The sequence below is a fragment of the Nicrophorus vespilloides genome, unplaced genomic scaffold (genome assembly GCF_001412225.1).
Source record: "Nicrophorus vespilloides isolate i.1.1-1 unplaced genomic scaffold, Nicve_v1.0, whole genome shotgun sequence".
Classification (NCBI taxonomy): domain Eukaryota; kingdom Metazoa; phylum Arthropoda; class Insecta; order Coleoptera; family Silphidae; genus Nicrophorus; species Nicrophorus vespilloides.
Window position 1 is genome coordinate 323740 of NW_017100097.1, and position 25415 is coordinate 349154.

General features: G+C 29.9%; 1 protein-coding gene across 1 annotated transcript; it reads left to right on the top strand.

Annotated features, from left to right (window-relative positions):
- Nucleotides 1-11013: 11013 nt before the first annotated feature.
- On the top strand, nucleotides 11014-12606 carry LOC108567791 (insulin-like growth factor-binding protein complex acid labile subunit). The gene is made up of 2 exons (XM_017928466.1): nucleotides 11014-11469; nucleotides 11565-12606. Exons 1-2 carry the CDS (start codon nucleotides 11464-11466, stop codon nucleotides 12558-12560), a joined length of 1002 nt encoding a protein of 333 aa, XP_017783955.1. The 5' UTR covers nucleotides 11014-11463; the 3' UTR covers nucleotides 12561-12606.
- The last annotated feature ends 12809 nt before the right edge of the window (nucleotides 12607-25415 follow it).

The following is a 25415-nucleotide window of genomic DNA, read 5'->3' on the forward strand; positions in this document are numbered from 1 at the left end:
TCTTTCCTTTTGGGAAAGACGCGGGCCCGAAGGAGGCTCTATTTATTCCGAGGCATGCTTTCGATGAGCTCTTCTGTATTATGTATGATAGTTGTAATTTGTAATGTTCTCTATATATTATTACTAATGATTATAAAAATTTAAAAAAAAAAACAATAAAACAATTACCCTTGTAATGTGTCGCAGCAAGTTTCATGTATAAATATGGAAAAATTTTGATCGCAAGCACACTGCAAAACAAATATACAATGAGTATGTAAATAAACCAATAAACTAACGATAATTAAAAACTGAATCTATGTTGTTTTTATTATTTATTTAAATATGAAATGTCCTTATGTTTAAACGTAAATGAAATAAAGTGATTGGATAAATAAACTCATTTTTGCCCACTGTACCCAAGCAGGTACAGCAGTATTTATTGATTTTTTGGCAATCAAGTGAGAAATAGCTAAAGATTTCCCGAAAAAGGTAAAGAATACAACCGAAGTGTTGCTATTATCGAAATAAGTGAGAAGTACTTTTGATTTTCAATTTGTAAAATCAATGATTTACTTGTTGGGCGTTGAAAACTTATAATTTACAAGATAAGATACATTGTACGGCATTATTTATTTAGATCAAATAAGACACGCCATATCTTCACTCCCTGAGAGTATACAATTTGATACTGGATATTTGATAACTCCTTACGTTGTCACTCTAGAATCAGGTGGATTTGTAAAGAAATGCCGAGTACACTGAATTTTTGTATTCTTTTGGTTTTTTTTTTAAATAAAATCAATGTTTTTGTTTGTTGGAGTTTCTGCAAAAATGGGTTAAGAAAGAAAAATAATTATTCATTAATATTCTTGAAATAATAGTAATCTTTATTGCAACAACCACGTAACAAAATTAAACATTTCCATTCGATAACAATAATAATATATTCAACTAGATTTCATGACATATTTTTCGAAATAGAAAAAATCTACATATATATTCTACATGTAACGATGTCTTTAGGCAAACCAAAATCTTATACTTCTAATATTTAATAATATTGGGTTGGCAGATATGTAATTTCGGCTTTCATAAATAGATAACATTATGTTATCTATTTATGTTAGTTTTGAAGGACTTCTGTCAATGTTATGATTTTTTCCATTTGTCATTTGAAAGATGTCACTTTTGGCTTCCTTTAGGAATCAATTGCATGCAATTTTGTTTGCAAACTAACAAATTTAGGTTCAATTGTAACAGGTGTGCCGAACATTTTCGATATATTTTACTTTTATGTAAATTTCACTACAGGCAAGAAAGCTGCTGAAGCGATATGTGAAGTTTATGCTATTGATTGTTTAACAGATTGTTTTTCATTCAAAGAAGACCAACATCTTGGTCGACCTACCAAATCAAAGTCATAATTGAATCGGATTGTCATATAACTGAGCAAGAGAATGCATAGAGGTTAAATCACTTAAATGTCTTGAATCTCGATATTCGCATGTATTGAAAAATATTCACTTAACACAACAAATAAATATTTGCAATCAGCTTAGTTTATATATTTAGGGAATAATAAGCTACAAAGTTATATCTAAATTCAAATCTACTACATATTCGTAGTTTATTGCTATTATAATAAAACTATTAAACAAATTAATTATATAGGGTTAGATACTGTTTTATTTACATTAGTGATAAATAAAATAATTACAGTTCCGTGTGGTAGATTTTATCAGTATGATGCAAGCTTCTAAATTAAAAAAAATAAAATTCAAAATTATTATTAACTGGCTAGTTTTCCTAACCAGGTCTTTCTGTCCAATTCACATATTATTATTCCAAATCTTTAAAAATAATTACCATTACTTGTTGATCTCAATTGAAATATTATTTATATCAGCTGTCGTAAATAATTCACAAAGAAAAACATAAATTTGTCAAATATTCAACGAGTAGAACGAACTAAGAACTTCAAAAGCCATGTTAAAAAATGACCAAACTACAGTAAAGTACTAAAAAAGCTCATCGCGAACTAAATTGTTTGTATATATTTACTAGCATTACATTCGAAACACAATATATTTTAATTGACAAAATATAAGTAGACAATATACAAATTTTTATTTATAAATTAATGATTGGTTTATGATTGTAATAAGAATAAGTTCTTCTTACAGTTAAATCTCTATTTGTGCTGTTTTCTATGTGGTTTTAAGTCTTCCATTAGTCCGGATTCAAACAATTTGGAATATTGCCCGCACTATGCGAGGTATTTCTGTAATCAGTTTTTTCAACTGTTCACGATCGATCCGGCGATACAAAACTTCCGCAAATTCATTCAAAAGTTTTACAAACGGCAAATATTTAAGGAGTAATAAATTTAGAGTTTCAATTTAGAGAATTTTATGAATATTTTTTAACATTATAACTAACTTGTCTAAAATAATTAGCTTAAATAACAGATATTTTAGCCGGTAGGAAATTTATAAAATAATTTGCAAATAAAAACTTTAAAACAAAATTATATAATAACACATTTCCATATTCCAACTACGAAAGATGTTAAATTTAGGTAAATGTTAGTAGAATGTAATTACTTTAGTAAAAAAATAATACGTATTAGATTCTATACAAAAATTAAAGCAAAAAAAATAGCAAAATTGTTGCAATGTTTTCATTCTATGATATGTGTAATAAATATGATTTGATTTTATAGCTAGGTAATGCTGTTTATAAACAAATAAATTATCTTCAATTTGTTAAAAAGTAACATTATTTTATTTATCATGAGAATGAAAGAATTTTATCATTAATTAAAAATGCATTTTAAAATGTTTATTTAAATATATACTTCTTGGTCATCCATATGTTTAATGATAAGCAACTTGCGCATTACGTCTTCTATTACCAATAAAATGAAGTATGTGATAGCGGATCCAGGTTGAATTCTTGAGGAAGAACAAAATTATACGTATAAGATGAGCAGAGCGGTTAAGATCATCATCATCAGTTTATCTAAGATCATTAAATAGCTTAAATGAATGGCATGGCATGCACTTGGTGCAGTGAGGCAACAGTAAATAACTAACGGGCTCGAAAATATTTATGTTTTCTGAAATTGATTCGGCGAGGTCAGAGGTGTTGCTGCATCCAAGGTGCCACCATTCGCTCGATATACACGTCCAGTTCAACGCACCTTGAACATCATCTTCGAACGACACCATAGAAAAATGTCGCTAGCCAAAACATTGCTCATATAAGTGCGTACAGAACGGACCCCGGCTCTTAGTTGCAAACGCATTCCCCAGCTTCAAACAAACAAGGTAAGTGCAACACTAAAAATTACGACCGATTGGTTGCCTACGTCGCCCACCAACAATAACAAAAATTACAAAGCATCATTAGCGTGTATTAAACTGCTTTCCTTCCTTCTTCGAAACACGCTATCATCCATAAGATGATGGTTTTATTCTTGTATCTGAATTACGTAAATCGCGTGGTGATTACATTTATTTTGAACGCTCGTTAATAAACCGCACGAGACAAACAATAATTACGTTCTTCGTTTACGTGCATAATAAATGATTTATATGTAATTACGAAACGTTTTGGGGCCCGAAATTTCTGGTATTTCCCCACGAATCGAATCACGGTTTTCATTGAAACAGTTTGCGTTTTGCGATAGTCGCAGTATGGCTTTATCTGTTGAGCGAATTATACAGGAAACGCTTAGAATATTATCTACGCTTTACCATGAATAATGTCATGTGTCGTGTTGGTTCAATTTTAATGCATAACTATTAGCGATAACCTTGTTGTTTTGCCATTAATTATTTCGTACATAATTAGAAAAAAATAGAATTTCAAACTTTTGATAACTTTTGAATAATGTACTCAAAATTCAATGTAACTTTAACTGCTACAATGTTTTATATATCTTTTTCTTTTAAATTTTCACAATAAGCATATCTAAAGCATTTTATTTGGTTTATTTCAAATATTGATTAATTTTCTTAAATAATAATTTTGTTTGTAAAGTCCCTAAACTAATAGTTTACAATTTCTAGAAATAAGAACAACAATTTTTGTTTTAATTGTCTATAGAATTACATAAGCATTCTCTTAATATATTATTACTTGTAAATGAAATACAGAAAATAAGACAGAAGTAGACAGAAAAAATATGTTGACTTTGATTTTGTTTTAATTCTGAATATTAAATTTAAACATTATATAGTTGTTTTCATCAAAATTTGTTATTTATTAAGAAATATATAATTTTGAATTAATGAATTTACATTTCTCATACAATAAATATTAACAAACAATTAATGACAAACAACATTTAAAATTACTAATTCCATCGAATAATTTTAATAAATAATGAAATAAAAAAAAATATCAAAACGGATTGTAAGAGCATTTAAACAGATCTTTAGCAAATATTAAAATGCATCAAGGCTACAATATTTCATAAAAAGTAACCAATTTGAACAATGAATGAAAAAAATATTAAAAATATAAACTATAAAATATAAAGGTAGTTAATACTTATATTAAGAGTTTAAATTAGTTATAAAATTATAAATATTGCAAACTATATATTAGATCGTAATAATTATTTTAATAAATAATATATTAAGAATATGCTTATCTAAATGCTATAGACAAGTAAAACAAAAATCGATGTTCTTATTACTGAAATTGTAAACTATTAGTTTACAAACAAGAAATAGTATTTTAAGAAGTAATTATTTGAAAAATTAGAAAAATTTCACAATTATCTTCAATAATAGCGACTAAACTGCTTTCTTGTTAAATACGTACAAATTAAAAAATAAATAAATAATTGGGGGTCAAAGACTCATAGAAGTGGCACTGAAATTTTCCTAATCGTTAAAATTGGAAACACCAATTATCTATTAGGATACTTTTAGGTTTTTTTTAGGGTAATATTAAAGACAAAGTTTATGTTAATAAGCCAGAGACAACTCACACTCTTAAAGCTAAAATTAACGCTGCTATTTTGGAAATAGGGCCGTATCTTTGCGAGAAAAGAATCACGATCTACAATTTGACCATTTGAGTCATATGTTATTACACAAATAATCTACATGTTTCTGGTCTATATTAGAATCAAACGATTTTGATTATTATTATTATTCTTTGTCATCTTATAATATACTTAAACCCATTATTGGAAAAATATTATTTTTTACATTAACAAAAAATTAGAAATTTTATTGAAATAATTTTTTCCAAAATATTATAACTATATTTATATTTCATATATGTCGATAAATAGCATTTCAAAATAATTTAATAATATACCAAAAAGATCAACATATTCCTTCTTAACATACATTAATAATTCGTTTTACGAATGTTAGATTTCCAGTGAATTATAAAATGTATTACATTTGCGAATCTCAGTTGTTAAATTTCTATATATTAATTAGTTTGTATCTAGGAACAAATCCAGTCATTATTAGAAAACATAATGAAATTTGTCGGAATGTTTTAAACAAATATATTTGTTGATGAAGTGCAAAAACAGTTTAGTAATTTATTAGAATCAATTGGTGAAATTATTTTGTATTATATTTTTAAAACAATGTTAAGGTAAAACCAATTAATTATAAATATAGAAATTGGAAAGAAATTAATATAGTGACATAGAAAAGAGACCGGAAATTCCTTTGCCAATAATTATGAATAATTAAGAATTGATTTAATGATTGTTGTATTTCGTAGTTAATACGGTATCTATGATTAGGATTTTTTATGTTTTAATTGGTTTGTATCTGGGAGGAAATCCAGTCATTAGTAGAAAATTGTAATGAAATTAGTGGGAGCAATAAACGGATACATATTTATTGCGTGTCAATTAAGGAGAAACAATGCGGTCTGCGATAAAACAGGATGACTCGATTCGATTCCCAGAACCGTTCTAATTACCGAAAACAGGCTCGTTTCCGGGTTTGCCGTCGATGGAAAGAGAGGACGACGACGACGTGGAACGACTTTGGTCCGACCTTTGACACGCAGCTCAAAAAATCGTATTAGAATCGAGCCAGAAACGCGCGTGGAGAGGAACAGAAAGAAGCGAAAGAAATCCGGCAATTGATTAGAAAGTGTTGAAATTTGAATGCGGAGAGGAGGAGAGAATACGGAATGATTGAATAAATTGTAGAAAAGGATCGCGCCGTGTACACGCATGTACACGTGAAATGTGAATGGGAAATGTAATGCGAAAAAGAAACCGTTGTAGAAGAACCATGTAGACCGTACAAGGCGTCCATAATCGTAACAGTGTTCCCCCATTCATTAGGTTCGTAGACCGCAAAGCTGCCGAAGACGGCGGATACGGATATGGCGCGAAGACCTCGACGGTGGTGGCGGAGGTCCGTGGAATCGAGTCATCAGTTATTCAATGGAAGTCGCAATGGACGCGCCCCCCGCGGTGCCGACCTTAAACTCGAAATGAAATGTGTAGAAACGAAAGGAACAGATCGAAGAGAAATGAAAATAGAAATAGTGAAAAAGAAAAGAAATGAAAAAAAAAAGAAAAGAAACGAAATTAAACGAAAAGAATTTAAAAAGAAAAGCAGAAGAAGCAGCGCCGAGTCGTCCCGAAAATAGGAACGCCGGCCGGCGTCCACTTTAAATTCAGCTGCTCCTCTTGCGGGGGCTTTCTTTTTACCCAACAACACACGTCCATGTAACACTCTGTAACATAATTCAATGTCAATTGGCCCCGAAACAAAAAAATGTACACCAGTTCTGTAATACGTTCATTTCATTTACTACGGTACATTATTATTATTAATCGCATTCATCTTTTCATTCATTATAATAATAATCAATGAATTAGAATTGAATTAATTCTATCGGCGAAAGCATTGTCGTAGAATTTATTACAATTAAATTAACTACCAATTATATATTCTATATCAGAGTATACAAATAATCGAAAGCGTTCAAATTCAATTTAAACTAGTTTTTGGAACACTTTGAAATATAATTCATATATTATTGGATGTGTACAACAATAATTACTATACTTTAATGTTAATCTAATCTTCAAAAATATAGCTTTTGCGTTAGTTTAAAAAAAATCTAAAATTCTCCACTTTCATGAAAGTTATTTAATAAATGCATAAAATAAAATAATAAAATAGCAGAAACACAATTTTGATGTTAAAGCTTTAATTACAACTTAAAAGAATCTCAATTTTTGAGTTATTCAAAAGTTAAATATATAAATGTTGTAAATATATCCATATATTGTACGGAAAATAAAAAGAAAATCATTTTATTATATTATTAATTAATATAAACAACAGTCACATAAAAACAAATATTGGGTTGGCAATTAAATGATTGCAGATTTTATCCACCTATTGTTTTAGCATATTCTTTTGTTGTCTCAACGTATTCAAAGCACTTAACATATTGTTTTCTTGTTGTTTGGACTTCTAAATTTAATTTAGTAAAAAAATTGTATCGATTAGTTAAAAAATGAAAGAAGCTTGGCAAAAATTTTGAATTTTCTTCTCACTTAAAATACGCAATCACTTACTTACCAGAATCGACCCCTAACGACGTTATATGGACCCTTGAGGGCCGATATTGATCACTTAGATGACCAAAGTACTGAGCTAAGTGCTTCACACCATTCTGTAATCATTAATATTATTGTATCACAAAGCATGGTGTAAGGTTCATCAAACGCAATTAAATAAAGAAACACTTGAATAATTGGTCTGAGTTCTTACGGCCCTGAATAAAGTAATTATTTATTTCATATAATTATATATCAGTATTTTCTAAATTGTAGTGTACAAATAATTGAAAGAGTTTGTATGCATTTGAAAGTATTATTTTAACACTTTAAGAATATAATTGACAATTCATTTTCCAATTAACAATAGATGTTTCATTTAATAGCTTACAATTATACAACACAACTATTGTGATTCATACTAAAATTAACATTTAAATAACCTTAATCTCTCCTTGTAAGGAAAACTCATATGCATTTTCAAGGTTCGAGAGAAAGTGAGCGCGATGTTCTCAAAATTTATGTCATGTTACAATATAAACGTTTTGGTCAAAGTGAGTACCATGCATTTGTTAAATTCAAAATGTATTTCGCATAAGATTTAGAGTTTTAGAATTTTACCTTTTAACATAAGTAAACCTAACCTTATATTTTACACAATTCAATTTAAATGAACTAAACTTTTTGTTATGATTATAGAATTAAAAGTTTACAAATATCTTTTTAAGTGTAATTAATAGTAAATATTGAACTATACATTCGATTAATAAAGTTTCTATAATTATGTGATATTCAAGGATAAATAAACTTTTTTAATTTGTAAAAATGACCGAAACAACAGAATGTATCTTCAATAATATATTGTATTTATAAGAAGTGATTACCTAAACTAATGTAAAATTAACTAACACTTGTATAATTTTATCCAAAAATTTTATGTAAAAGTACACTAACCTTATGTTATTTGTTAATCAATATTTTGTCTGAACTTGGTTCTCCCCAGAATTGAATATTAGCCACTATCTAATCATTTTTTTTTAATAAAATTATCAATATTTCTTCATATCTATTAGTCTGATTACAGTTATTAATGTTGACAGGACTTCAATATCTCACTAAAATAAAAATTAGAATTACCAACTTTTATAATTGATATTACTATTTTTGAGAGTATAAAAAAAAGGTTGGCACTTGGCAAACAAATACAAATATTAAACAAAAATGTATAAGCAAAGAATAAATATTTACGAAGCGGCAAATGAAAATCTAAATAAATTAACAATAATAATTATGATGAAACTGTACAAACAAAATGAAAATAAATACTCATGAATTATTCGAAAATAAATGTCGTCTGTCAAACTGTCAACAAATTAAAGATTAAAGTAAGATTAAAGAACCATCAAATAGTTATTATTAACAAAAATTGTCTAAATTGAACGAATGTAGACAATTATGTAAATATATAATTAATAATAATAAAAAGAAATTGTATGCATTTTCACACCAATTTTATTGACATACATACACTAAAATTAATATAAATGTATGCTAAATTAATTATTCGCTCATTATACATATAACGGTACATATAATTGAATGAAGTTCATTTGAAACAAAGAAGGATAAAATTTCATACATTAAACAATAAAAAAAAGTTTTTTTTTTGTTGGTGTTTCCCACTTCATCATTTTTAAGTTACGTTGTAATACAATAATCTCGTTTCACAGTAAAAGTAACATGTGCTGGTTTTGTTTTGAATTTCTCTGCACATGTTCTTCTGTTTGATGTAAGTATGAAATATAGAACGGAAGTCAAAAAATTACCCTTGTGTGATGCATTTTGAAATTGCCATAATTTGCGCTTTATTTTACTTATAATTTCATAATAATTGCATATAATCAGTATACCTAACGATTTACTCATTTTTATCATATTTATGTTTATAAAACATTTAAGAAGTAGCTTCAATTATTATATATTCCTTAGTGATTGTACAAATTTCGCTTCATATATTCAAATTCCAGTCTATTTAGAAATGTTGATGATATGCGCAATATTATTCAAACAAAGCATTAAAATTGTTATATGAATTAATGATGTTTGTTTATTTTTTTTTTATAGATTACCTCAACTTATTTAACATCTTTCATTAAAAAAAACATAAATCATTCGTATATTTGTTTACTTTTATCAAGGTCAAAAAATATATTTGTTTTATTGTTTGGCAATTGATAAGAATTATTGTTAGTTGATATTGACGTAAGTACTTTTCTAAGTGAATTTTAACAAAAGTAACGATAAAATACTGAACATATTTCTTACAAATTGAAAATTGTGGTAACTATGCTCTTACTATGATGATGATAGATATCTTATTGATAATAATAATCAGTTTAATTTTGTATGTAGAATTTGCTTGAAATTAATTATTTGTCGTCATTTAATGAATAGATACGGTTTGTAGCATAAGTGAACATTCATCAATTTTGGAAATTAGTTTATGTTCTAATTTTTTAATTTTTGAAAGACCAAATAGTGTAAGTAGAATTAGTATTTACGTGTTTAGTTCAAGTAATTGTAAGTATAGAAAAGGTCCTAACCTAGTTTTGATAGAGATTAGAAAACAGATAGATTTTAGAAATATTATATTTAATGAGATTAAGGATTAGATAATATGTAGCAAATTAGTTACGATCTTTAATAGAATTTATACATCGTATAGTATAGTTCAAATTAGAGTAAATGCATTAGATAATTAAAATATTTTAAGAATATATCTGTTGTAGTTCAGGAAGATGAAGGTTGGATGATAATATTGTGTATTGGAGTATTGTGTTTTCATATAGGACAGTGAGCTTAATTTTTTATTGTAAAAATATAAAATATTCTGACTCTGTAGCGTGTTTTATTTAAATAAGATTTAAGGAAGGGTGTAAATTGCAGATATTTATAAATACAAATCAGAGGTTCAAGGGAATTGTTGAATTGGTCGCACAGTAGAAATGGAACAGCCGGTAAGAGTGTAATTAAAGAGTAATTTGCGTGCGGCGCGCGAAAATAATAAAAAAAAAAGGAAAAACTGTACCGAGCGCGTGCAAGAGCGGTGCCGGTGCCGTGCGGGCATTGTTCCATTAACATATAACAATAATAATAATAACACGCACGCACTCATCGCCATCGTCGACGACGATTCCGACTTCGACTTCGTAGCTTCCTCTTTCTCCTTTAAGTCTTTCCGTCTTTCTTTTTTAGTCGCGCCAGCTTCAACAGGCGATTCATTCAGCAAAGGAAATCACTTACAATGCATTAGTACAATATATACTCTAAGTACAACCAAAGGTGAAGTACGAGTGTCAGATAGTGACAAATAATTGACGGATCTAAGTGCGACGAAACGACGGATTGAGGAAGTGCGGATTGTGCGAAGAAAGAGTGAGCTCGGGTCGTTGTTGTTTAGTTAGTATTTAAAATAAAAAAAAAGGTTCATTGAATGCAAGTGATTCACGTTGGATGACGCGAATCCACGAAATGTTTGAGAGCCGACAGTAAAATAAACAAAATGCTCTATTTACATTATCGCGGCACTAAATCCAATCCACGGGTTTTGATAGCCTATTGAACTTTTTCCCCTCCGACACAATGAGGTTTCAGTCCGTTCCACGTCCATGGACGTTTTAATCGTGTGCCGACTGCTCTGCATCACATTATTGTAATAAGTTAACAGCAACTGTCGTTTTCCAGTGCTCTCCGACGACGACTGCGGAACGAAGCGCCAATTGGATAGAATTGGATCGAATCGGATCAGATCGGTTTGGATTGGATTGCTTTTGTTTTGGATAGATGTGGTGCGTGGTTCCTCCATCAAGCGAACGACCACGCGAACACCAGCAGATTGATACAAACAGATTATGATGGTAAGTTGGGTTCAGATGGTTTGGGTTGGGATAGGATGATGATCGACGAGTGGTTGGGTGGAGAGAAAGTTTCAGTGGATATTTGGTTTTCGCAGGATGCACGACGATCCGCTATGTCTAGGATAATTTCCGTTTGGTGCCTGTCGATGGTGACGTTGGTGTTGGCTGCGGCCGGTGACGATGGACAGCAGTTGAACGACTGCTCGTTTTCGATGAAGAAGCAGATCCTGACCTGCGAGAGGATCGCCCTCAAGGACTCGAATATCGGCAACACCATAGGGACGGCAACGCAAATGCTAGTGATCAGACGCAGCGCCAATCTGACGATTACCCCGGGCTTCCATTCGCCTCCTTTCCGTCTACTCACCAGTTACCACCTCACCGAGTGTCCAGATCTGCAGGTCAGCCCGTTCAGCTTCCAGCAGCTGCCCAACCTCAAGTACATCAAGATCATCGACAACACGTACACGACGGTCGCCTCGAATACCTTCTACGGCCTGGTGAACTTGGAGGTGCTCAGTCTCAACAATAACAGCATCAACACGATTGAGACGGACGCTTTCAACGGGCTCTCTAGCCTGGAAACCTTGGAACTGACGCACAACAACTTTAAGACTGTATCCGCCCACGTCTTCGCCAGTCTGCACAACTTGCGCTCGCTCTTCCTCTACCACAACAACATCGAGGTGCTCGAGGACGACTGCCTCTTTGGACTCAGCAACCTCAACGTCCTGGACCTCACCTACAATAGGATAACGAGGATCAAGACGGCAGTCTTCGACGCGGCACCAGTGCTCACGCAACTCTATCTCTCCTTTAATCAGATCGAGACCGTCGAAGGCGACTTTACCTCCGAGAAACTGGAATTTCTCTACCTGCAGAACAACAAGTTGCGCAACGTTACAGACACACTCTTCAATTCCTTGGTGAACCTCGTCGACGTCGACCTCTCTCGCAACAAAATCACCTCCTTCGCCCCGGACGCCTTCATTAACCTCACCAGACTCAACAACCTCAACTACAAGGATAACAACCTCGAACGTCCTGTCCATCTTCAGTTTGCCGACAAACCACCGCTGATAACCTCTTAGTTTTTGCTCCACCATCTCCTACCCCTAATTATTTATTAATTCTTTAATTGTTATTATTACTATTAATTATAATCGAATAAATCTAAGATCTATTATAATTTCATTTATCCTCTATTCCACCGACTCCAGTTTCGAATAAAGTGTCGCCATCCGTGGCGGATGCCATCAACCATTTGAAGAACGCGCACGTCTGGTTGCATGCATACCGATGAGGATTCTTAATTTAATTTAAATTATATGCGACAAAAAAAACTACTACATTCACATATAAATAATAAATATGTGAAGCAGAAAGTTGCTTTGATATGAATAATAACACAAAAAATTACAATACGAACAAATATAAAAAAGAAACCCAGTGCAAAAGATATTGTTTATGTAAATGTTATAAAACACAAAAGATAATTTACATGAGTACTAAATATAAATCAACTTTCACTGAAATTACGTAACTTTTCTCTATTTTTACCAATAGGTTAGGCAAATATAAAATGATATAGTAAATAACTTTGATTTATCAATTAACTGAATCCGCATGTTAGTTATATACTTTATAATATTCATTTATTTTTTATTTTTAAAAAGTTAAAAAATTTTAATAACAGTCTCAAAGTAATATGTAGATACTAGAGTGTAGAAAATTTACCAAAATTAACGAATTCGAAATTTAAAATATGTAAATAGTAATAACTAAAATTAAACTAATTTCATGTGATTTACAAATCACTTATATATACGCTCTACTACATCATATTTTTATTTTTAAATAAATTACATATTGAATGAACGATTACTCACTGGTGACTAACACAATTAAGGATATTTTTATGTTTATGGAATAATGTTGTTTATGGTCTGATTGCCAGAAATACTTACAACTTATAATACCAAGAATAATTAACTCGCTTGATCGGATTATCGCTCTAGTTATTTATAATCGTGGGTAAAAACGTGTATCGAACAATAAATAAATCAGAATTTTTATAGTACTTGTAAAGTACTATAAAAATATTGATGTAAAGCACATTATTTCTCTTAATTAATTAAGTACAGTCAATCCTCCTATAACGCGGTGAGTGCGTACCGCGTTATATGGAAACTGCGCTATAAGAAACTCGGTTTTAACCGTACAAACCAGACTAATTCGTAGCGTGTTCTATGGAAACCGTCTACCGCGTTGTATGGAAACCGCGCTATAAGAAACTCGGAATTAGTACAAATCACATCATTCGTACCAATGAATACAAAAGACAAGATAAATTATATTTTTTTTATTGAATTGAATTGAAGAGTTCATATAATGATTGATAAAAAAATGAAACAAGAACTAAACTAAAACACTATTTTTCAACAAAAACAATGAAGTCTTTTGTAAAATTATGTAATCTTTCAACACTCATCCTCGCTGTCAGATATATGTCGCCTAACTCATCTTCTTTTAATGGGCAAAATGTCTTCATCACTTAGTTCATCTTCACATTGGTTTTCGATTGTAGCTTTTTTTTTCTAACTCCACTAAAACCTCTCTATAGGGATCTAAGCAATTTCTTAACCCTTGAACGATCGTTGAACGATCAGTTTGAATGAAATGAAGTTTTAATTCTTTAGCCAAATTTAGCCGTTTTCCTTATTTTTGTTTACCAATGCATTTGAGGTGGATGCATCAATTAATTTCATCAGTTCTTCCTCATCTAAAGTTTCTTCCCCGAGTACTAGTTCTCCTACATCCTGATGTTTTACTGCAAATTCTTCATCGCTTAAACGAGAAGAAATGTTTACTATTTCTGTAACTGGGAGCGAAATTGCAGAATCATCTTGTTGTCTTGCTTGAACCATTTGAGGTAAAAGAGATTTCCAACACGAATTAAGGGTTGACGGTACTTATGGGATGCTGTTGAACGAAAACCGCGCTGTAAGAGTACCGCGTTATAGGAGGGCTGTCGCAATTTCAGCTCCGCGTTATATCAAAACTGCGTTCTTAGAGTACCGCGTTATTAAGTGAGATTCTACTTAAGTAAACCAGTAGTTTCAGTATTTCTAAATATATAATGAATAATTGAAATAATTTAGATAACATAAGAATGCAAGATCAATAAACTTTTTGTTTATATTGATAACAATAATAATATTTACATTATATAAAAAAATATATTTATATAACGTAACAACGGGATAGGAATTTAAACTAAGATATTCTTTTCAATGTATATTTTCATCACAATTTGTATTTATCTTAGGAAAATGTCCTTTTTGAACATGAAAACCATTTTTTTGTATTTAACTTGTGCATTACAATTTATAAAATCTTCAACAGTTAGTTTTTCAATTAATGTTATGTTAATTAATTTATTAAATAAATATTTATTCAATACATTAATACGATTCAATTTGAAAACATATCACTATTATAATTTCAGCTAATTAATTAAACAGTCATCAATTTTGAAATTTGTAGGGATGTCAATATGTAGCTGTAATCCAGACAAAATCACTTTGTACTAATTAAAATGCATGTTGTAGATTATAATCAATAATAAATAAAGAAGTATATAAAACATTCATATACAATTTTTCGTGCAGAATGTAAGCCATTATAATTATCTAAAGCCTAAGATTTAGAAAACATTAAAAATGTTTTGGACCCATCTCAATCATTTGGCTGTTACTTCTCTACATAATGAATAAAACTGTTAAATATTAATTTCTCTCGAGTGATTGGATCTTCTCCAGTATCTCCAAAAAGTATTTTGAAACCATATTTAAATCATCTTAATTTAATTTCAATAAAGAAATTTTATAAAATGAATAGGGCAGAATTATCTATGGATAATAAAGATTTGTAATGGTTTACATTAATTGGAATTAGTAATATATAAATAATAAGGGTTCTAATACCGGTAAATTAATTATAAATACTTTCTAAGCAAAAAAATCGTAATAATAAAACAAAAAATATTAACTTTTAGAGTTAAAAAAATATTTTTTGATAGTTTATCTAACGAAACGAAATTTATCAAACCAATTCGTACACTCTTTCTTTTAGAGCTTCATCACTATACACATTTCTTTACTTTTTAGTTGCTTTCTCTCCTTTTCGAAATTCATAAAGCAAAATATGTTCTCCACGTTTGACACTTTTTGCTCTCAATACCATGGACTGCTACTTGGTTTCCAGGTAAAACTTATAGAATCAAGATTCATCACCTATTACGATTTTAATAAAAATGCTAGAATTTCCATTTTCTAATTTTTTCAAGAAATATTCGTCAAAACGAAATGCAGTGAAATGCATCGAGCGGATTTCTTCCTGCAGCCAAAATGATGATTTAATATTTGCGATAAAGCCATGGCATTTAAGCCTAGTTCATCAAATAGCATTTCCTGTATCACTCTTGAATCTTTGTCAATTTTTTCCTTCACCTACATTTGTATCACCAGTCAAAGTTTTCGGGCAACCTTCACTATTTTTGTCCTCCACAGTAAAATGTCCGGTCTAAAATCTTTGAAACCACTTGTAAATAGTCACAAAGGATGATGCATTCACTCCATATGCACTTTGGCACTCCTGAAAAATTGGAATAGGCTTGAGTTGACGTCGAAATCCGTAGAGAATGACAAAACAAATTTTTGCTGCGTTGGTGGTGGAATTTCTACCAACTTTACATAACGAATCTTACATTTTCTGCTATCCAATCTTACCGATCTTCTTGAAATTTGACATGAAATATCGTTAGATTTTAACAAATTGAGAAACAACTATTGCTTTTCAGAAACAAATAAATTAATGCCAACTTAGCGAACTTTTGTTAGACCTCATATATGTTTGCTTTTTTAAATATTTCTATTGATGCAGGAAGATTAAAAAATGTTTAGGAGGTTCTTTAGTACACTTTCCACTAGATATGTGTTTGCAACTAGTATTAAAGCAAAAAGAGTAGTATTAATGTAAATATTATGGATCGATCAGAAAGTGTTTTGAAAAGGAAAGAGGGTCGTGAAAAATAAGACAATTAATAAAGTCCATGGCGATAGGAAAACAGAGCAGCGGAACGTGCAAATTACAAAGTAAACAAGCGAAGTTGCGTGAAAATATTTTCCCGACATAATTGCAGCGACACTCCGGTCTAGTTTATTCTAGCCCCGCCTGTAGCCAGTAACCCAATTACCCAAATACGAAATTCAATTGGGACACCCCTCGATTCTATTAGACCCCCGAGGAATGCGCTTTGCAGGGGAATCCTGTATTCAAAATTCGCGCGAACGAAATAAATAGAGCAAACTCATTTATTGCGAGTGCGCGCACGCGCTCACACTTATACATCGATTTTGAGTTGAATTAATGGAGCATATTTAACACACTGTTTACTCTTCTCGAGTGTTCCTCTTTTTTGCGCGAGAAAAAGATGGAGACGAATGTCCCCTTTGTTATTACGCCCCATATATTTTCATTGTGTAATGAGTAATAATAAAAACGCGATTTCGTCCACCCTCTTCTGCCGCTTTTCATCACTGATTTATCATTCTTGTCATCATTAGCACCTTCGCTGATCATTTTTTATTTTTTCGTTACAATAACAGGCAAAAAATTTATACGAACGTCGAAAAAAGCACATTTTATTATATCTAAGCCCATACGAACATGAAAATAAATACGCTCCGGACGTGTTACTGAATGCACCATAATTTGTTTGTTCATTCTTTTTTATTTTTTCCAAAAACAAACAAGATCAACAATGCGTATCATCGAAAACGAGCAGAACATTTGGTGGAAGCGCCGGGTTTATAACAATAAGAATAATTATTAGCTTTGTCTCATTTGTGCTTGTTGTTATACCATTATATAATATTAATTAATTAAAAAAACGCGATTTATATTCATTTAACAGAATCATTATAAATTAATAAAATAATATATTTAAAGCAGAGTCGAACCTAATACCGAAATTAACCGGATTTTTTAACAGAAAAGTAAAACCTAAAGCGGAACCAAATTTTAATTTCGGTTCATTTTTTTTTCATTAAATTAATTTATAAACTCCTATCATTTATGCTCTTTGATGGTAGTGCGCCGGTGCTAGTCTTTTGGTTTATTTATATAGACATTGGAAAAAACTAATTTTTCTAAATTCGGCGGCCTATTGTTAATAGAGTATATAAACAAACAATGTATAGGAGACATCCACGAAGACTTTTTGAATACTCCGAATTCTTTTTTCAAAAAAAAACAAATACATAATAAAACCATCCAGGCCTAATTCCGTGGGAACGCTTAATCATCGATACCGTATTTATTTATTAATAAACGGAAACCACACAGTAACAGAAACAGCAGTAAGAAAAGAATTTTTGTACATAAAATTAAACCAAAATTTGTTATTAAGTCAAATTTTCAATTTTAATTTTAATGTATTTTTTTTATTTAAAATTTTAATTTCAACCGGAACCGAACCAAAACTGAACCGAAAATTTTTAGACGAACCGAAACCGAATCTGGAACAATAAACATTTACTTGGAACTTAACCGTAAACCGGAACGAATTTAATTTCGGTTCGAATCTCTGATTTAAAGATACAAATCTAATTATGTTTCAAATTACTTTATATTTAAAATTTGTCAACAATTTACAATATCTTTCATTAAGTAATTGCGTACTTTTAATCCAAATTAAACAAACCTAATTTTGATATTAAAATATTTTTATAACTATACGTTAGAAGCTGCTGTTTCCTAAGCCACAATTTCCTTATGAAGTGAGTTTGGTAAGCATCCAAATACTTTCAAATTTTGTTTACTAAAATCGTGAATCTCCCAAATATCATTTCGAAACAAGTAGCCAATATAAACTATTTACTACGATCTTTTGAGCTACGTTGATTATTTCTATTAGCGAATCAATATTTTTTTTTGTATATGTTTTATATTTACAAAAATTAGAAAATATACGGAAAATCTGTAGCAATTTGTATTTAAATTACAAAATTTATAGGTTTATATCAACTAGATTTTCTACTGGTTTGTAAAAGTAATTGGGATTTCTAGTGTAAAATCAAATTAAACAGTTGCAGTTTCAGCTGATCGTCATTAGTAAATGTTTTACCATTCAAAGACATCACTTCTCAATAATTTTTCACGTACCAATGATCCATTTTTTATTACCAATGATGCGTTTCAAAATAAGAATTCAATCATTGAGTTTGAGATGCAATTTTAGTAGGTCAACTAAACATTGGTCATTTGTGTGTATTCTGTTGAATTATCTACACCAGTTAATCTCAAATTGGGGGTCGCAGATATATTAATGACAGACGGGACGAGATGTTTTTCTATACACACATAAAATAGTTTGAGAAACACTGATATTCACCATAAACATTAAGTAAACAAAAAAATGTTTAGCAAAAATGTTTTTTTGTAATAAAAGTATGCGCAAATTTCCACTAATGTAAGCTAAAAGTGATATTTCACAAACATCAAAAGCAAAAATATAATAACACTGACAGAAATATTTCAAAACAATAGTGCTATCTATTTCTGTAAACCAATATTACTAAAATTGTAACGAAAAATCGAAATTGTCCTGCAATCATAAGAAAAATATAATATATTCTTGTAGTTCCATTATTGTTGTAATAGATACAGTTATAAAAACAATCACTCTACTAATAAATAGACTTATATAACTCAATATAACTAGACAACAAATAGTGTATATTGCGTTATAAATAACAAAACAAAAGTGACGTTTATTATATTACGTCTTATTCATAAATGAATTGCAATGCATTTCTTGAGTGTACTTTATATACGTTGTTTACATCCAGTCTGTGAGTCAAAACAAAATTGGATGATCATATACACAGTTTTTTTTGTATATATTTTTTCGCCCTTTAGCAAACTTCTTCGTAGTTCGGTAACATTATTTATTAAAAAAAGGGATATAGCTGAAGATGATGACAGACTGTGGAAAAAAAACGTGTGCAAAAAATACGGCAGCCTGGGACAAGTTTAGAATAGCATATGAGAAACGAGAAAAAATGTAAAGAGACACGGAGAAAATTGCGAAGAAAATTTATGGTAACAGTTTCATTTTATTCAAAATCAAGCATTTCATTATACAACAATACAAACATATTATATGGAACAAAAAGGATAATGATGTATATAATTATTTATATTAAAACAATTAATTTAGAACTGCTTTTTTCGTAATCGTATGTAATTTAGTAGTTTAAAAATTCATATAGTTTGAATTCATTGATGGATACATTTTTTGGAAAATTAAATAAATCATAAATGTGTTATATTTTATAACTTACTTATGTACTTGTGTGTGCGAAATATAATATTAATCTTACTTGTCAATAATTAGGTAATTACGTAAATGAGTAAATTTTAGTAATTTGAGATAGATTAATAAAACTATTTTCATTTTCAAAGTTATTTGTACATCCAAAAATTACTTGAAAAGTATTGGATAAGTTCCTTGATGGTACACTTATCACAATATTATTTTAACTATTTTAGACTATTGTCTCAATATTGACTAGTTGATTTAATGTAGTAATAAAGTACAGCAATACATTTTATAGTGCTTCGAACAATCCGGATTCATTATAGTCCAAGTTTAAAATTTCAAAACAAACTAAATTTTAAATGAAAAACCTTTGGTTGTAAATGGGCTAATATAAAATATTAAAAAATAAATAAAACTAATAATTTAACTACCAACAATAACAGTATAAGGTCCCTCTGTTGTTTTTTTTTTCAAGTGTTTAGTTGCATTCCATTATTGTAGTTTATTATCTTTTTGTTTATTACAAGTATTTCTAATTCTTTGTTTCTATTTATGTTAGTTTTAATGTATTGTGTCCAACCACTTCATTATTAATTATTGATATATATGTAAATAAGTACTATGTGCATTGTGTATCAGTCTTATGAACAATTCCCATGAACATCAAAACCCTTTTGGAGAAACGCTCGGGTTTCTCATATTTTGTTAGTTTTTGCGACCCATTTATGTAACTTTCTTAAAATGCCACCCATAACAATTGTAAGATGTTCACCCTTTAGACCTTACCGACAGCGGCGCCTTTGACGTACATCCCACATGGCAAATTAGCCCCTACCCTTAGAATATTAGTTTGTATTAAGTACGTCTTCTTACGTATAAGACGCATTCAGGGCGCAATCCTCTCTCCGACTCTTTAACATCTACTGTGCCTACACACCTACCCCTGAAGATGACTCCACTCACCAAAAGTATGCTGACAACACGGCCATTTGGTCAACACACCGAATCCCCGCCACTGCTATCGAGTTGCTACAAAAGGCCTGCCGGCAACAGGAGTAATGGATGAGAAGATGGAAAATCTAACCAAACCCCACCAAATAACAACTTATTGTTTTCCCTCTGCAATAAAAAAATTCCGTGATGTCAGACTGAGGATCAATCTCTGGAATGTCGACATCTAAGAATCCGACACCACCAAATATCTTGGCATTCTGTTTCACAGAAACCTCAATCTAAATCCACTAATTAAAAACATCCTCAAAACAGTAAATCCTACTTTAGGTCCAAACTGTTAGGGTGTTCTACGGAAAACTTACTTCATATTTACAAAATTTACATTCGTCCTGTCATCACATACCCCATTGCAATTATCACTCTCTTTCCACCCCATTTATCAACAAGACTACTGTAATTTGAAAGGAGAATAATTAGAAAAATCCTAAAACTTCATTACAAATATCCGTCAGCATAACAGAATTCATCAAACCATTACAAGGAAAACTCGCTCTGAGAATGCAAAGTCATAATCACCACACCATTTCTTTATTTAAACTTCCTACCGTTAAATTTCTCAGGCCAAAACCAAAAACAAAAGTCCCATCCGCTCCAGCCAAATTGGTGCAAATTATTGAATCTGATGATCCCATCTTCTAGGATTTCATCCAAAACATAAACTCATGTTTTATGTAAATTCAATATCTTTCTATAATGTGTATATTTCTTTAATATGTTGTCGTGGCCGACCAATTTATTGTCATCTATTGTATAACTAATATGTATATTTGTTACGGCCATGACTTTCCTCTTAATTATTACAAATCATATTTAACGTATCCATCAAATATGCAAACGGATACTTGTACGTGATTATTTAGAATAACTTGTGGAATATTCCGAACAACGGTTACACATTAAATCGTATAGTTGCGTCTATTGCATCACCACTTAACAGCCTTCTGCAGCCCCTAAATATTTGGGCAGGATCATAAAACTTAGATAAAGAAACGGTTGTGTTTTCCACAAGGTCAAACCCTTGCCTCTCACGCAGCCCCTTTTTGAAATGAACACATTTTTGTTTTAACAAATCATTTCCATCACCATACAGCTTTTCCCAAGCTTCTACCATAGTTCGTCTTGAATATTTAATTTTTTTTTTAATTAGTAATGGAAGATAATTTATTTTTTCATTATATTTGTTTTATTTGTTTTATATTGACTCTTTTCAAGTTGTTCATTTTCATGTGGTTGTTGTCCTTGTTGAATTTTTATATTTTGTTGTTAAAATGTTTTTATTAGAGTTGATTGCTTGGTTGTTGGTTTGTTTTGTTATATATTAATGTAATATTGGTTGACTTTGCGCTTCTTTTGAACTTGTCTTATTTCTTGTTCTATTTCATGAAAGATTTGTCTTGTCTTCTCTAGTTTATTCATTGTTTGAAAAGTTCTGTTTGCATTTTGGTTTCTTTTAAATATTTTATGTGAATCGGCCTTTTTCTTTTTGTTTCTTTTCTTTTTATTTGGGACCATACATTCTATATCACTAATGGACCATTTCTCTTATAACCCCTTTTGCGCACTAGTGAATTTTTATTACAGATTTATGTACATTGATGTATCTTTGTACTTTTTTGTAACTTTTATTTGGTTTGAAGTCCAGAGCTCACGTTGATTGATTAAATTTATCTACGTTTTTGTTTGTATTTAATTTATCAAATTTCACTTGTAATATAAATTTGTACAATTAACATTTAATATTTGATAAACTTTGTTAAAACAGTCAAATCAGACACTAAGCTATTATATAATAATACGAATGAGTCAACTGTAAATACACACGCAGCACGAAAATGAAAACAAACGACAATAGGTTACGTCCGTTTTTGTTTCCCTTGCTGCTGTAGACCTTTTCTCTGTTTGTTCCCTTTGAATTGTTCGTTTTCGGAGCGTTTTAAACGAAAAGGGTGAACGGCGAAAATTGGGAAATGCGGGGGCCGTAAAATAATATCTCCAAATGCTTTACGCTTAGTCAAAAAGGCACAGTGAACGCAGTGACACGCAGAAACAAACGAAAGTGAACGTGTGTATGCTTGTTTCGCAAAAAAAGAAACAAGCACAAAAGGAAATTCAGGAGGGAATACTTCTATTTGGGACCGTAGTTTAATAAAACTACGCTTAGAGTAATTTCAAGTTTAATTTGGTGAAAATAGTTTTATTTCAATTAGTATAAAGCTTATTTAAGATCTATTATTTACAGTTACTACATTAGTTTGAAATAATAACAATATTTATTGCAACATTAATACAATATAATTAATAATTAGTATTATTTTGAAATATATTTTTATATTATTTTATATCAAAATTTATATAAACAAACTGAACCTTACAGCATTTTAAACGTTAATAATATTATTTTTATTATGAAAAGTAAAATATTTACTTAAATAAATGTTAGGAAGTTTAATTGGAGCATTTTGAATTGTTTTTACATCAATTCTTGTCTAATAAACTAACTTTTAAATAACTAAAATAGATTCTAAAGAAAATGAGTACACAACATATTTTTTTACTAATGAAAAATCGTATAATTTTTCTTTTGTACAGTGAAGTCACTTTTTATACTTATGCGGTTTTAATTTTCAGTAATTGACGAAACCAATTACCCGTATTATGCGAGGTATATAGCAATACCTGTATGCAACACAATAACATGCATGTTATGTTAAAATAGAGTATTTTTTTTATTCATTTTGTAACTTTTCTATGAATTTTATCGATTTTATCACTTGGAGAGATTCACCATCTCGAGGATTTCTACCTTACGTATCTCGCTCTTGTTGGATATTTGTATTGCTTCCGGCCAGACTCAATGTGGCAACATACGTGTCCTTTATTTAGTACAAGAAACGTAGACCAACAAGAAACGCCAATATTTACATTCCACTAATAGAAACGTATACAATTGTACATTTAAAATTATCAAATTTAGTTAAAACAAGGTTAAATTAAGTTTAAAATATTTATATTCTCTTTGAGAGATATTGAAAATTCAGACAAAGATTTCGTTTTATGTTTGGACATCAGGCTACAACTCGATCAACTTTTTTTATTCAAACATCAAGTGCTATTACATGTTGGCTTTAGGGTTTGTCGGTTTTTAAAACTCAGTTTTGAAACTTTTTTTTTTAAGAAATTTATAATAAACCGGTTTTTGAACTCAGACTTTAAATATAAAAATGAATTAATTATTTCATTAAAAAACATCAAAAATTTGACACAAAATCATCTGTGACATAAAACGGGAATATTGATAAATCAAACAGACAAAGAATCGGAAAGGAATTAAGTCTTAATTTTAAGTTTTTAAAATTGTACAGCTCCTTAAAGTTTAAGAACAAATACGTTTATTAATTGAGATTTCGGTAGCAAATGTGAGTGTTTTTCTATTTCTGGAAATTTTATATCGAAAACAAGAACCTGTTTGAGCAAATTCATCTTTAAGAATTATTTCCTGTTGAAAATTATATTTTATGAGGTAATAAGTTTTGTTTTCTCAGCTTTTATATTAATTTAATTTTGTATATATATAATAGAAAAAAAACCTTGTAAAAATCTTCCCTCCTCATTTCTTTTGAGAAAATTTGAAAAAACCGGTTTAAACCGTTTTTTTATAGTCGGTTTTTGTATAAACCCTAGTTGGCTTATTATTTTTAATATATTTTTACGGTTGAAATTAACAGACAGGTTTTTCGCCGATAAACATTAGAAATTTTGGGATGAAACATGAAAAGTTGTAAATCATTGTCTATATACATGTGAGAATTAGAAGATCTGATTAAACCGGTTTTGTAGACAAACAGAGATTGAAAAACGGTTTTTTTAAGTCGATTTTTGTATAAACCACAGTTGGCTTATTATGTTTGAAAAAAAATTACGGTTGAAATCAACAGAAAACAGAAAAGTTTTTCGCTAAAGTAGATTAGAAATTTTGAGATGATGGAATTTTTAAGTTGTATGAAAGATGAAATATTGTAGATCGTTATTTACATACATAATTAAATAAATATACAAAGATATATAAACTTTCCTAAAATATTGGTACGAAATATCTGGATAACTCAATTTTAAAACAATTATTGCATTGCCTAAATATTTAGTATAATTAAAGAAGCAAAAAACTTTTGTAAATTTTGTATAATTTCTATAACTATATAAGATCAAGTAAATATTTAAGAATTAATATATAAATAATAAAACCTATTTTCTAATAACACCGTAATAAGTTGAAAGTATGATAAGAATACAAGGATCTGATATACAGGAAAATAATCATTCGTAATAGTATTAGTATCATCAATGGAGTTTACGATTAATCCATTATTGAATTGTTCCCATTTGATTATGTTTTTCTTTATGAATTGCAATTTTTTAGTAAAGGAATTCCTTTAAAAAAAATCATTCATGTATTTGAAAATAATCCGATCGTTGGAAATACCAATGTTAAACACATCAAAGAAGAGGAATGAAATCCATTCGGTTTTTAACATTTCTGGGCTTTTAT